A 14355-nucleotide genomic window follows, 5' to 3' on the forward strand; every position below is an offset into this window, starting at 1 on the left:
TTTTTAAAGGAAAATTAATAAATAAGAGTTTGAAAACTTTGAATTTTAACGATAAGGACAAAATAAAATGTAAAGTGAAAAGTACCAGGATTAACTTTTTAATGTAAAAATGTAATTTTTTGTTAAAATAAATTGTATCGAAAGATTTTCGTTAAAGTTCTATTTTTTTAATACCAAGAACAGCAAGAAATGTACGAAGGATAAAAACATGCATTTATAAAAAAAAAATAAAACCATTTTGGTAGACTCTGGTATTTGATCAACTTACCATTATAATTCTAAACCCAAGAAAAATTCCAAAGTCAGTTGTTGAGATGGAGTGGGTTTTAAGGCTAGGTCTCATTAATTACCCGATGTGATCAACTTGAAAGTTGTTTACACGGATGTGAGCCTTTGTCAAAATAATAAAGGTTCGTTTGAATGTGTTTTTAAAATGATTGAAAGTATTTTTAGAGAAAATATTTTTTGGTTCTAAAAGTACTGAAAGCACCAGAAAATACTTTAAGTGCTTTTCCAGAATTTATTTGCATTTTTACTAAAAATTGATTCCAAAAACATTTTCACCAAAAGCGCTTTCAGTCATTTTAAAAACACATCCAGATAAGCTCTATGACGTTTAATCATCTACCAGACTACCATTGATAGAGTAAATAAAACCGTCAAAATATATTCATCAACAAGAAGGTGATCCTAATTAGCTGGTTTTATCAATAAAACATTCCATCTATGACAATATTAAGTAGTTTTCTCTTAGCGACAAGAAGGTAACAGATAAAATAGTCTCCAACAAATTAAAGAGATAAATCTTTTAAAAAAATTAATATATGAAAAGTAAAATAAAAAAGAGTCCCACACGTGAGGGGTGTGGGAGGATGTCAAGGTAAAAGAGTTCTACATCGGCGAAAGGAAACCTACATGCATACACGTTAGGTTTTTTTGTTCTAGCTATTAGGGTTCTTAACTTATAAAAGAACTATAAGTTACGAAACCTACATTTCCATCACTCGTCCATAGAAAACTAATTATGACTCTATTTAGAAGAAGTCAACATATATATAGTAGATATTTAGGTTTTACATACTCCACACGATCCTTAACAACAACAATCATAATTAGAGTTAACTCGATGACATACGTAAATAGTAATGATTTTGGCATTCTCTTTGACACTCCAGATGAGCACTTTATGATTTTCATGCATTCCGAGTAAAGAGTGGTAGAAGCTAAACTACAAATGTCAAAATTGTTGCTCCCCCTAAATTAGCAACATTGTCAATCAAACATGGACGACGTATAATAAAATTTCGAAAGTGATCATTTTAACAATTAAAATTTGTATGTTCATCATTTCAGTCAATTTTCAAAATTATTAAACAGACGTAGGTTTTCATATTTAATATCACCCTCAAAGGAAATCCCATAAATTAATAAAGAGTTGGGGATATTTTCTAGACATTTCTCCGACATAATTCAATTGAAATTGATAAAAAGTTGGGATATTTTCTTGAAAAGAAGTTGACAACGATGAAACGACCAAGAGTAATTCCCATGTTTTTTTAGAGAAGACAAAATGATTAAGCTAAACATGTGGTTTCCAACTAAAAAAAGCTAAACATGTGGTTGGCATTGCAGTTTGCAAGTAGGTGTGACTGAATTATATTTCTGGTTTATCGCTCAGTTCTTTGGTTGTAAGCAGTATATTTATGTGTACTCCATACTAATTTTTCCTACCCGAGCACGTCATTATTGACTAATATTCGTTGTTGTTTGTTGATTAATTTCTTAGTTTCTAACTTTCTACGTGCTGCACGTGTCAGGATATTGGCAGACAGTTTCAACTTTCATCCAATGCAAAAAATTGAAAACTACTAGAAGTCTTGACCTAGTTAATTATGTCAACTTTGCCAGTTTTCACAACTTTTGGTAGGTGGTCTTCAGTTTTCACTACCATGGACAAACTTTAGTTAATTTTCAAACAAGTCTTCATTGGTCTTGAATTTAAATAGTTCTCCTGCTTCTAGCTGACTAAGCTCCTTTTCAAGTGGAATTTGGTCCAATTCTAATCAAGGCTTGTTTGAAAGTGATTACATAAAGACTAGCACGTTTTATATGTTTCTTCGTAAAATCACTTCAATAAAAAAGCTGCAAATAATTTTGTGGAAAAAATACATATCATGTGTTTTTTCCATAAATAATTTTAACTCTCTTAAAATCTAATTCCAAATGGTCCTAAATTAAGCCAAAAGCCTATCATAGCTTTAGATACCAACTAACAACTGTGCTAAGATACAAACTAATTCTAACATACGAATCCATCATGCTGTTTGGACCCAAATTTACATAATCGGCCCATGCAATCAAGGCTATTGAGTGAGCATAGCTCTCAACCGTCGGATGAAAAGTGAAGATAATTTTGTTATTATTGAAAGATAATATTATGATTTTTATCATAATAATTATCGTTTAACAAATTATCTTGATATTTTTTTATACGGGATAATAAGATGCAAAGTAAGTTTCCGAGCAAGCAGTACAATTCAATTGGACTTGGGACTCCTATTATCAGATTGAGCAGCACGGTGATGGTGCATTAAGATGAGGTTTGGATAGTCAAGATGCATGGTTTTGGGATAATGTTAAAGTCAAGATAATGATGCAAATTGGAATGTCATTGGTACATGGAATTTGGATGACAGAGATCCACGACATTTAAATATTATAACCAATCTTTGGATTAGATTGGTGTTCTGCAAAGATGAAGGGAGCACACAACATCGACCCGAGGAATCTTGACTTTGAGGGATATTATTAAAAAGGTTCTTTATCACAATATCTTGACGCTGAGAGTTAGAATGGAACTGGAATACTTTATTTCAGTGGTTGAGCATTACAAAATCTATAAATAGAGACAGTGGCAATGACAAAAGGGATCTCGAATTCAACACACAACTGCCCTGCGCAAACCTCTCAAACGCCTTGAGATTTTTTTTATTTTCTTTTTTCCCAAACACACCTTCAGTTTGGATAAACAGCACTATGAAGGCAACCGGCGAACATCTTCAGTTTGGATAAATAACATTGTTGTCGTAGAATCAGCCGACCGCGGAGCACCTTGAGTTTGGATAAACAGCACTGCGTCAAGGCTGACTGGTTATCTATCCAAGTCTCGATCAAGAAGGATTTTCGAATCCTTATTGGCAGAGGTCATCTCATTAGCCTTCTCAGCGAAATGAGGTGTTACAAGTTACTACATTCGGCACATTGAAAGCCAAATTTCATATTGAACTTCGCAGAACTAGCAGCCTTGTCTTCAGGCACTAGAACCTGAAGGCAGAGACGTGTTCCTTCCTCGGCCGCAGTCGCAAGATCAAGAAGTCAGCAACGCGCTCAACACAACATCAACAAATTTTACTCATCGGCCAACGAGTTGGCACGCCCCGCATCAATAAAAGGACGTAGTTAGCTCATTAGTTACTTGGTCTGCGCGCCGCGTAGACTTTGTAATTTTTAGGGTCAACACATGCACATAAATTAAAAATAAAAAATAAAAAATTTGCCCTACTCTCTTATCGAGGCCGCAAGCATTCTCTATTTTATTTGAGAGAAAACCCTACCTCAATCTCTGACCATGAAAATCCTAAAAGGTTATCATTACGCGTATGAGCTGACTCATACATATTCACGTTGATATCCTCAATGAAAAATGATCCCTAAAAAAAGGATCCGACGATGATCCTTTTCCATCCTCAATGTGCTTTTTGCTACTTGTAAGCATCCCCATTGGTCCACATCTTTCCCTTTATTACTTTATTATTTTGGACGATTTTGGAATTCAAAAACCACTCATTTCTTTTGAATTAATGGGATACAAAAGTAACAAAACATTTTGACTAATACGAGGGAGTAGGGAAACTACCACAAGATGGTCCAAAGGTTGGGACGAATTCTAAGTTCGTAATTAACATGACATATCTTGAGTCGATTCCTAACTCTGTATGAATTACACGATGGTGGACAGGAGAAGACTGAAATACCCAAGTGAGTCTTTTCAACTCCTAAAAAAATGAATTGTTGTAGCAAAACAACCAATTGGCCCTCTTTCTTAGAAAAAAAATACTAGTTGTAGGAATGATGGCTTTTTCGTTAAATAGTATGAGTGTGGAACGTACGACTCCCAATTTGGTGTTATATAGTGGATTTCCAATTGAAAGAAAGAAGAGGTACGTAGCATTTTATGTTTTTGTCGACAAACACTCGATCTCGATCTCGATCGAGAGCTTTTATATTTGTTGATTAGTTGCCTAGCTATCGAGTCATTTTTTAATGCCAACTTGCCAAGGACTGCAAGAAATGGCATGTATAAAAAAAAAAAAAAAAAAAAAAAACCATTCTGGTAGACTCTGGTATTTGATCAACTTACCATTATAATTCTAAACCCAAAAAAAATTTCTAAGTTGTTGAGATGAGGTGGGTTTTAAGGCTAGTCTCATTAACCGATGGTGAACTTGAAAGTTGTCAAGCTTAATCACCCCCATTAAAGAAACAAAACAAATCCATTATCCAGATAAAAAAGTCAGAAACCAAGCATCCGGATCCTTATCGGATTCTTTTTGTGAAGATTTTAAGGATCTATAAATCTTACCCGTTTATCATATATCATGCAGTCAGAAATTATTTTAAATATTTTTATTTAAAATTAAACATAAATAGTATTTGACAAAAACTAACCGTACGATGTATGAAGAACAGATATGATTCACGAATCCTGTTCGAGAAACCAAATCCAAAAGGATAAATTCCAAAACCAGAAACGGTTTACTGTGCGAACCAACCACCAGTCCACAGCTAAGAAAAAATAACAATAAAGAAGTAAAACAACGACAAGATGATGCTCTCTCTCTCCCTCTCCTCATATTTTCTCATACATCAGACACCGCAATTCTCTCTCCCTCCTTTTCTCTCGGGAAACAAACAGCCAAACACAATCCTCCCACAGCTTGTGTTGTACGCGGCCCCTCCCCTCTACAAATCATCACCAAGTTTCATACTTTTTGCCACCAATAAATCCCCCATGTCCACTCCCACCATACCCACTTCTCTCTCCTCAATTCTTCAAGCTTTGTCTCTCTAGAATTGCTGTGTTCTGTTTGACTATGGGTGCCAGTTTCTCCTCTGTCTCCAAATCGGAAAACCCAGTTGCAGTCCTATCTTTGCCATCGAAACCCGGTCTCGGCGATCTCCCGGAGAGCTGCGCGGCGCTGATTCTGGGGTATTTGGACCCGCCGGAGATTTGCAAATTGGCGAATCTGAATCGGGCGTTTCGCGGCGCTTCTTGGGCTGATTTCATTTGGGAATCGAAAATGCCGTCGAATTATCAAACTATTGTGGGTAAAGTGTTCGGCGATGGATTGGAAAATCTGGGTAAGAGAGATGTTTTTACGAGGCTTTGTCAGCCTAATTCTTTCGATGATGGTACCAAGGTGGGTCATCTTTCGTTTCGTTTTCATGGTTTTGTTTCTTATTTTCTGTTTGCCGAGAAGGCGTGGGAAAATTGGGAAAGTTAGAGCCTTTGAATTGAATTGTATCATTGTGGTGTGGGTTTTGATTAGTTTCTATGTTTTCTCATAAGTTCAAATTTCGTTTTCGGTTTTTGTTTAGCAGAAATTGTATTGAAAGATGAAAATTTATTATTGAAAGTTTAGATATTTTCATGTTCCGGGATTAGAAACTCAACTAATTGACTTTCCGTAAGAATTATTATTTTTCATCTTTTAAATTTATTAATTTGTTTCTTGGTTTATCCTTTTGTTTTTGCATTTGGTGCGGTGTTTGATAGATTTTGTGTTGTGGGTGCAGACAGTTTGGCTGGATAAAAGTACAGGATCGGTTTGCCTGTCAATTTCGTCGAAGGGATTAGCAATTACCGGCATTGATGATCGAAGATATTGGAATCATATTCCAACTGAAGAATCTAGGTATGAACAATGACATTTTTTTAGTAATTGGATTTTGGAGAAATGTGAAAATTTGTATGTTACGGATTGATGGTACTTTATGGCTTTTCTGAATAATATTGTGATTTTAATGCATGATTCTGGGGTATGGAAGTTTGAGGCTGTGATTGTATGTGGTTTGTTAATGACCTTTGAAGTTTTTCAGGTCAAGCATGCCAAAAATAAAAAAGAATTTGTGGCAATCTCTTTTTTTCGAGGTGATCACCTTTTTCAATATGATCGCAATCATTCTAATGATCGATGTTAACTGTTTGGATAAACATAATCTGTTATCTCATTATCTGCATATAGAAGTATTTCCCTTCTGCTCTTGAAAGGATAGGAGGGAGGAGTCTATAAATATGTAAGTTTATTTGGTTACTGAAAATAATGAGAATGGGCTAATATCTTATTTGAGGACGATGTGCCCCGTCCCTTTAGACTACAAAGTTTTTGTAGTACATAGTTCCTTCGTGAAGTTGATGTTATTTAAGCTTGTCAAAAGTTGAAGCATCTGATATTGAAATGGCTCGTTTTGGCTTATTTAAAGCAACTGAAACTCTTCAAATTAAAAGTTCCCAGTATTGAGAAAAATTTGAGATTATTCCTGGATTTGAGCGTATTTGAATTGCTATCAAGCCATTTTATGAATTTGTTTCTATTGTTGCATTTATGGTTGCCTTCCTACAAGTTTATTCTGTCCTACAAAATGTTTCTAAACGCGATTACAAAATGAAACCCAAAGCATATAGAATATGAGGTTGGTGTGTATTTTTATGGTTATTCTTACGCTGGTTCTCATTTGGGCTCATGACTAATACAATGCATCTTAATGTGTTCATGTGAAATAAACCGAGGGGGTGTGGATTGCTTACTTCTGTTGTGGCTCTGATGCCCCCAAGTCCCCTGGTTCTTGAGTCTTTGGAACTGCATGTCCTCCCGGTCTGGTTTTCAGATTGAGGTTGCCTCACTGGAATAAGATGCTTTGCCTATTTACCTTTGAACTACAAGTATTTGTGGAATTAATTCGTAATTTTTCTTTGCTTCAACACAGATTTTTCTCAGTTGCATATCTTCAGCAAATATGGTGGTTTGAAGTTGATGGGGAGGTTGAGTTCCCGTTTCCTGTCGGGACATACAGCCTATTCTTCAGGTTGCAGCTGGGACGGTCTTCACAGAAGAGGTTTGGTCGCCGAGTTTGCAACATGGAGCATGTCCACGGTTGGGACATAAAACCTGTGAGGTTCCAGCTTTGGACTTCAGAAGGTCACTATGCCTCGTCTCAATGCTTTTTGACCGAACCTGGAAAATGGAATTACTACCATGTTGGGGACTTTGTTGTGGAGAAGCCGAATGCATCAACGAAGATTAAACTCTGTATGACCCAGATTGATTGCACCCACACCAAAGGCGGTCTCTGTTTAGACTCTGTACTGATATACCCTGGCGAATTTAAAGAAAGGCTAAAGCATTTTTAGTTTGCGCGTAAGCTTTTTATCGGGTAGGAAGCGCTGTAGTATTGAGGTAGGTCAGGTCAGGTCGTGTTCAGAAGAAAGCGAAATTAGATAGTGAATGTGCCCTGTGTATATAAGCAAAGAAATCTGTAAATTCATATCTCTTGGTTTGATTAATTTAATTAGTGACAGTGGATTAAGATTTTGTAAGTCTTTCTGTCTTCCAAGTTAAGGGCTTCTGTTCTGCTTCATATGGGATTTTGTAATCAAAATGTTGGCTTAATTGGTTAGTAGTCTTCGTGGTGATAGAGTAGTTGGAATATAGTCATGTGGCAAAAAAATTAGGATTTAAGCCTCTGTGATAAAGTCTGTTAGGATCTATGTCTAAAATTGAAAATTTTGTTACCTTTCTGTTAATTATTAGCACATGAGCCAGCTTCACATGTTAACAATTAACGGAGAGGTCCGTTTTAGTTTAATATGTGTATGGAGATATCCGTTTTAGCCTAATATGTTCGGTTTACTTGCTAATAATTAATAAAAAAATTGACAGAATTTTCAATTTTGAGCATAAATCCTAACAAACTTTATCTCATAGGCTTAAATCCTAGTTTTTTCTCACATGAACTATCTTATTACTACGGTAAGTATTAATCCAATTAGGCCCAAAATATTTACACCGGAATACACTTCTGGTTTCCTTAATGCATTTATGTTTCTGCGCAACATATGCACTTGCAATTGTTCCTTTGTTCATCAACATCTTCTTGTGCAATGGTTATCGAGAGGGGTAGGATTCTCTCTCCTTCTACTCCTAACCCCTTCTCTTCCTTTCTCTTACATATCATTTTTTGTCTTATTATCTTTATAAATATTGTTGACGTGGTTTAACCATAACCGTTCAAGTAGGAGGGGAGAAAAGGGAAGAGACATGAGGAGGGGAGAGAATCCTCCTCCTTATCAAGAAGCACGCTGCACGGCTCTGCGTTTTAGCTGAGGACTGCAACCGGGCTGTTTATCTTGAGCTTGTCAAGGTTCTATGTGCTGACCATAACGTTAACCTAATGTCAATTCCTAGCTAGTGCTAACCGTAACATTAGTAAAGATCCATATCAAATCATCTCAATCTGTTGATGTTCGATTGAGGAGATTTGTTTGTTGCTAGATTCACATTTTGCATCTCATCTTAGTCTTATTCATATCATTGGTGCCACAAGTGAAGAGCTCGAGCTAAAGTTGCCACCATTCTGAAGATCAATCTTAGATTCTCTTGAAAAATTCCAAATTGCACAGATGTACAAGCCGCTCCTTCAGTATAACTTGGAATTTGAGTTTTTGTGCGTGTGATTCTCTGTATGAACTTTTTTTCTACCAGTGGATGGAGACCCCTAGAGTTTTCTCGATTTTTTACCAGTTAAGAATTTTCCAGGTACAATCCTTGTGTGTGACTAACATCTCTTTGAACCTTAACTGTCGTTGGAAATATTTAGTTAAATGATTTTTTTAATCTTGGGTGTATATCATAATGTAGAGTTCATTTGTCTTGTGTATTTGAGTTATTTTGGGGTGGTTTTGGGTAGAAATGGTTACTTGGTTGTCCATTATTACATATTATTACAGCGATTCTGCCTGATACTACTTATAATTGGCATCAGAGAGTCAGCTCTTATCATACATATTATCACTGGAAACTTGTTGGTATTAGGTGAATCTTACCATGAAACGTGATAGAGTTGTTGGTTCCTGCAATGCACCTTCATAGTTTGATGTGACAAACTATGCTTCTTGGTCTCAAAAGTTTGAAATCTTCTTGGATGCCCATGATGAGCTAGCTACACAGTTTCTGATTAGAGACTTGAAAACTCCTATGAAGACAGTGAAGCTACTACAAGTTGGAATTGTTCTAGTATTAATCTAAAAACGTCAAATAGCTTTTGTTTATGTTCCAAAATTTTTAAAATTACTTCGATTGTGTGATTTTCGAATATACCGAAATTTACGTTCCAATAAATTCAATTTTAAAATTTTGGAATGGAAATTAGAAATGTTATTTCTGATTGATCGTTCCAAAAATAAATAAATAAATAAAACATAAAACAAAAAACAAAAACCCTAATTTTGATGCTATAAATATAACACCATTCATTATATCCTATAATCAACGAATATACCATATAAATAACATTGTAATCGTTGTTTAGTGCAACATGCAAGGAATTATATTCCACCATTTAGGATATGTACCATAAAAGTAAGGAGGTGGATTGTTCACCCTCTCATTTCCATACTCTCCTCGTGCACTCTTATTTGTGTGGTCACGGTTAAGCCACGTCAACATTTTATTTTTCTATTACTTTTTGTTTTATTATTGCTATAAAAAAATTAATATAAAATATTGACGTGACTTAACCGTGACAAAACATCACATGAAGGCTGGGGAGAGTATGGAAATGGGAGGGCAAACAATCAATCCACCTCCTAAAAGTAATGGGTAATAGATGTTTACCAACACATTAGCATGTTTTGTAATTATTTTTGTTTCTTTTTTTTATCAAGAAACAACATGTCATTAATAAATTAAACATAAAGTACATCTTGGACATATAGATAAGATGGGTCTCTGGAAACCAGGATGATCCTCGTCGGATTATTTTTGTGAGAATCTTGGGGATCTTTCAATAACATTCGTTTATCGTACATTGTACAGTCATAAATTATTGTAAATTTTTTTATTTAAAATTAAATATAAACAGTACCTGACAAAAATTGATCGCACGATGTACGATAAATGAATGTGATTAGAGGATTCCCGGAATCTTCACAAAGAGAATCTGGCGAGGATCTTCTCTCCTCCGGAAAAACCTTGTTCGCGTAAAATTACAAAGGAAAAAACTAATAAAGAAAAAGACATCCTAAATACATAAAAAAACATATCCTAAACAAAGTCCGGAAGACATTCTAACCAAAACATTTATTTATTCAAATTATTTAGTAATCTACTTACGTCAATTAATTTCTAGGTGTCTAAAAAATAAGAATGAGCGTCTAAATTTGTCTAGATGCCAGTCTACCATACCTAGAAATAAGTATAAGTAAAAATCATCAAGTAATTTGACAAAATAAAAAAAATCATCGAGTAATGAATGCTAACTTACCACATATTTATACAATTATTTTTCTAATATATGTAGAACCCACAAACACATGTGAATTCCATGTGGTAAGAGTATTATCTTTGAAATCATAACACCTACATTAATGTAATGAATTTCATTCCATCCACGTCAACATAAGTAAAACTCTCCCTTTCCTCAGTGATATTTTTTGCTTTCGTTTAATAATTTTATCACGTGTAGTCACTTCCTCTCAACTTGTATGTGAGATGTTTTAGCTTCGATTCTCGTCAAAGGCAAATTTGAACCACATTATTGCTATCCCATTATGAAGCTAAGCCCTTTCCCTTCCCCTTAGTAGACCTGTAAGCAGGTCGGGTTTATTGGGTTTGGGTCGGGTTCAATCCGACCCGTTAATTTAACGAATCACCCAAATCTAATCCGTTAAGTTAACGAGTCATCTGAATCCAACCCGTTAAACTAAAGGATCACCCGTTTCAACTGTTAACAATTTTTTTTTTTTACCAGGGTAACAAACAAACAAATAAAAAGAAAAATGCAACTAAGCTCAAACAAAAAAAAAAAACTTTAATTAAGGAACAAAATCAACATACAACAATTAATTTGGATAAGCTTGGACGGATGCAAAAAATGCAATTAAGCCGGCGCTGGACAAAACACCCTTTGGCAATTCCTTTTCTCCCTCTACAAATTTCACCCTTGCTGGCGGAGTGGGTGTTTTGGGATTTCGAAGAATTGCAGACGTTGTGGGATGTCAAAAGCTGAGTTGAGAATTGCGGCGACGCAAAGGTGAGCGCGAGGGATTGAATCTGAGAGGTGTCTCTTTTAGCGTCCAGCTGATTGCAGCCGTTCGATCCGCACAGGGCCACCCATTTGGGTTTAGGACTATTGAATTTACACAAAAGTTCTCACTAAGGGATGTTAACAGGTTTCACGGGTTCACCCAAAATGATCCGTTATTTAACGGGTTGACCTGTTAACAACCCGACATGTTTATCACTCACTCGAATACTAATTTTAACGGGTTTGGTTGAAAATGCCAGGTCTACCCCTTGGGCCATCTTCAACCAAAAGGGCTATGTTTAGCCTTCATCCAAATTATAGCCCTACAAGAAATTATTTTTTAATGAACACTACATTGACATATTTATATATCATCTCCTACCGAAGGACTATTTTTTAGCCCCTCAATAATTTATTATTTTTAAGTTTGTTCTTTAACTTTATTGATTAATTGAATTAAACTACTATATATAAATGAGTAACTCTCCATATTTCTTATATTTATGTAATCTTAATAATTTTTTGGAATACTATGTTTGTTTTGCTTAAAAAGATAAAAAAATAAAAAATAAATTTTTTGGATAGGAGTTTAAAGAATGTGAAGAATAAAATTAAAATGAGGTAAAAACCGTAAAATAGTATGGAATGACGAAAAATATGTGAGAAATGATGTAGAAATGGCTTTTATACTTATAGGAAAAAAATGACACACCCCGACCCAGAAAGTCCACTTGGATCCTGAATCGAGCTGTGCTAGTCGACACCTGGAAGGTGACGAAGCCATAAAATGTGATAGTGCATAAAAAGTGAATAAATTTGAATATAAAAGTGTCTAAGTACCAGAGTGCGCTACGAGTGGGAGCGAACCCATTTCACACGCGATGTCAGAGCATAAGTAAGGTGCAGTAATGTGGGTAAGAATCATACCCTCAAAAATATCCATCAATACTAAGATTCGCCATAGATTCTTGTCGATACAAACTCAGCAGCTAAAACCTGGAGGGCACCAAACAGAAGGTGTGAGTAAGCAATAAAACCAAGCTTCCCAAAGTTACTACCTCTCAAAAAGTAATGCCCTTAAATGTAAAACCCGTATCGTTTTCCATAAGACAATACAACATATATACATATATCCAAACCATTCTCGGAAATGACCAAAACCACGGTTTGCCATCACATCCACCATACATTAATAAGTAGGCCAAATGAACTAAATCAATACAAAGTGATATATCAGTCAGAGTCAGCTAAAATGACATGTACAACTTATCCGTATCTCATCAATCATGGCTAGCATATAAGTCGGAGTCACCTATAGTGACCTGTACGACTTATCCATATCTCGTCAATCCTGGCTAGCATATAAGTCGGAGTCACCTATAGTGACCTGTACGACTTATCCATATCTCGTCAATCCTGGCTAGCATATAAGTCGGAGTCACCTATAGTGATAAGTCGGAGTCACCTATAGTGACCTGTACGACTTATCCATATTTCATCAATCCTGGCTAGCATATAAGTCGAAGTCACCTATAGTGACCTGTACGACTTATCCATATCTCATCAATCCTGGATAGCATATAAGTCGGAGTCACCTATAGTGACCTGTACGACTTATCCATATCTCGTCAATCCTGGCTAGCCAATAGCTCAATAAGTATACCTGCACACGAGTCGGAACCACCTAAAGTGGTATGTACGACAGGCCTGGGTGTAATACATATAAACGCTCTAGCGCTACGATCACGTGAAGGCTGTGCGAATAATCGCGGGTCACCTACGAGTCGGAACCACCTAAAGTGGTCTGTACGACAGGACTGTGCACCTACCTTGGATCCAAGGTGAGCGTAAGGTGCGGGAGGTGAACATCACGTGAAGGACTGTGCCCTGGCCACGGGCAGGAGCACTAACACCGAGGTGCAGGTTCATGAGCTCTCAATGCATCTCAATATAACATGTGCAACTCATGGCAACCAGTAAGACCGTATTGAAGTTGCCTAACTCATAACTGTAGTCATGCTATAACGCAATCGATTCAACTAGTACCATAAACTCACCTGAACTTACCTGGGTGTCCTGAGTTCACCTTTGCACTTGAAAACATTCCTAATAATTATATGCAAGTAATATACATATGGATATATCATGATGCAATCTACTACTCAACCATGTCGTAGCATTTTCAATTATAAACAATATAGTGTGAAGTGTACAATCAATAACACCCTACTCCCAAACTACTTATTTTCAAGGATAATTATTCATGACAACCCAATTAACATTAATTTAACTAACTAATTCATAAAACTAAAACTTGCCTTAACCAATTTCCTTCGCATTACTCAATTTCCCAAGCAAGGCTTTTGTCTCAAATATTTTATGGCTGCATCTAACGTCTTGTTAGACTGCCTACGTACCCTAAACAGGGATCAAGTCATTCGTAGTTCACGTAGTACTTCAAGCATTCATAATAATTATATATGAAAGTAATATGCCTAATCAATTTAAAGGTGTCGATAGAACTCTCAATAATATGTACAATAAAAAGGAAAAGATGCACTCACCTAGAGTCCACGCTATGATTCTCTAGCGCACGCATCGAGGCGTCCTGAATGATTGGTCCCTGTGACCAATTATCAAATCACATCTCAGAACTCTTATCCGTAGAATATGTAATTCACATAAAACACAACCTCAATGACATTCTAAAATAGTTTGAGACCCATTGACCACAAGTCAACCGTCGATCAAAGATCGACGGTAGGGTTTACAACCCTGTATAACCTGACCCGGAAGATCCGCATATCAGATTTCCAATCCGAAACTTCCAACGATCCACAATATGTTTCTAGAATAACATATTAAAATTTCATTACGATCCAACGGTCAGATCTCCGCCAATTGCCTAAAACAAGTGGCCGTGAACATTTATTTTACTAACTTACAAATCCAATTCGGGAAGATCCGTACATCGGATTCCCGATCCATAAA

At 36.0% G+C, this 14355-nt stretch overlaps 1 protein-coding gene across 1 annotated transcript; it reads left to right on the plus strand.

The window, feature by feature from the left end:
• Nucleotides 1-5121: 5121 nt before the first annotated feature.
• Nucleotides 5122-7698, plus strand: LOC103936151 (F-box protein PP2-A12). The gene is made up of 3 exons (XM_009345991.3): nucleotides 5122-5480; nucleotides 5857-5975; nucleotides 7048-7698. The coding sequence occupies exons 1-3, from the start codon at nucleotides 5154-5156 to the stop codon at nucleotides 7469-7471; spliced, it is 870 nt and encodes a 289-aa protein (XP_009344266.2). The 5' UTR covers nucleotides 5122-5153; the 3' UTR covers nucleotides 7472-7698.
• Nucleotides 7699-14355: the final 6657 nt, after the last annotated feature.

Source organism: the organism of the source record quoted next, unplaced genomic scaffold (assembly GCF_019419815.1).
Source record: "Pyrus x bretschneideri cultivar Hongxiangsu unplaced genomic scaffold, Pyrus_bretschneideri_v1 Contig14, whole genome shotgun sequence".
Taxonomy (NCBI): Eukaryota; Viridiplantae; Streptophyta; class Magnoliopsida; order Rosales; family Rosaceae; genus Pyrus; species Pyrus x bretschneideri.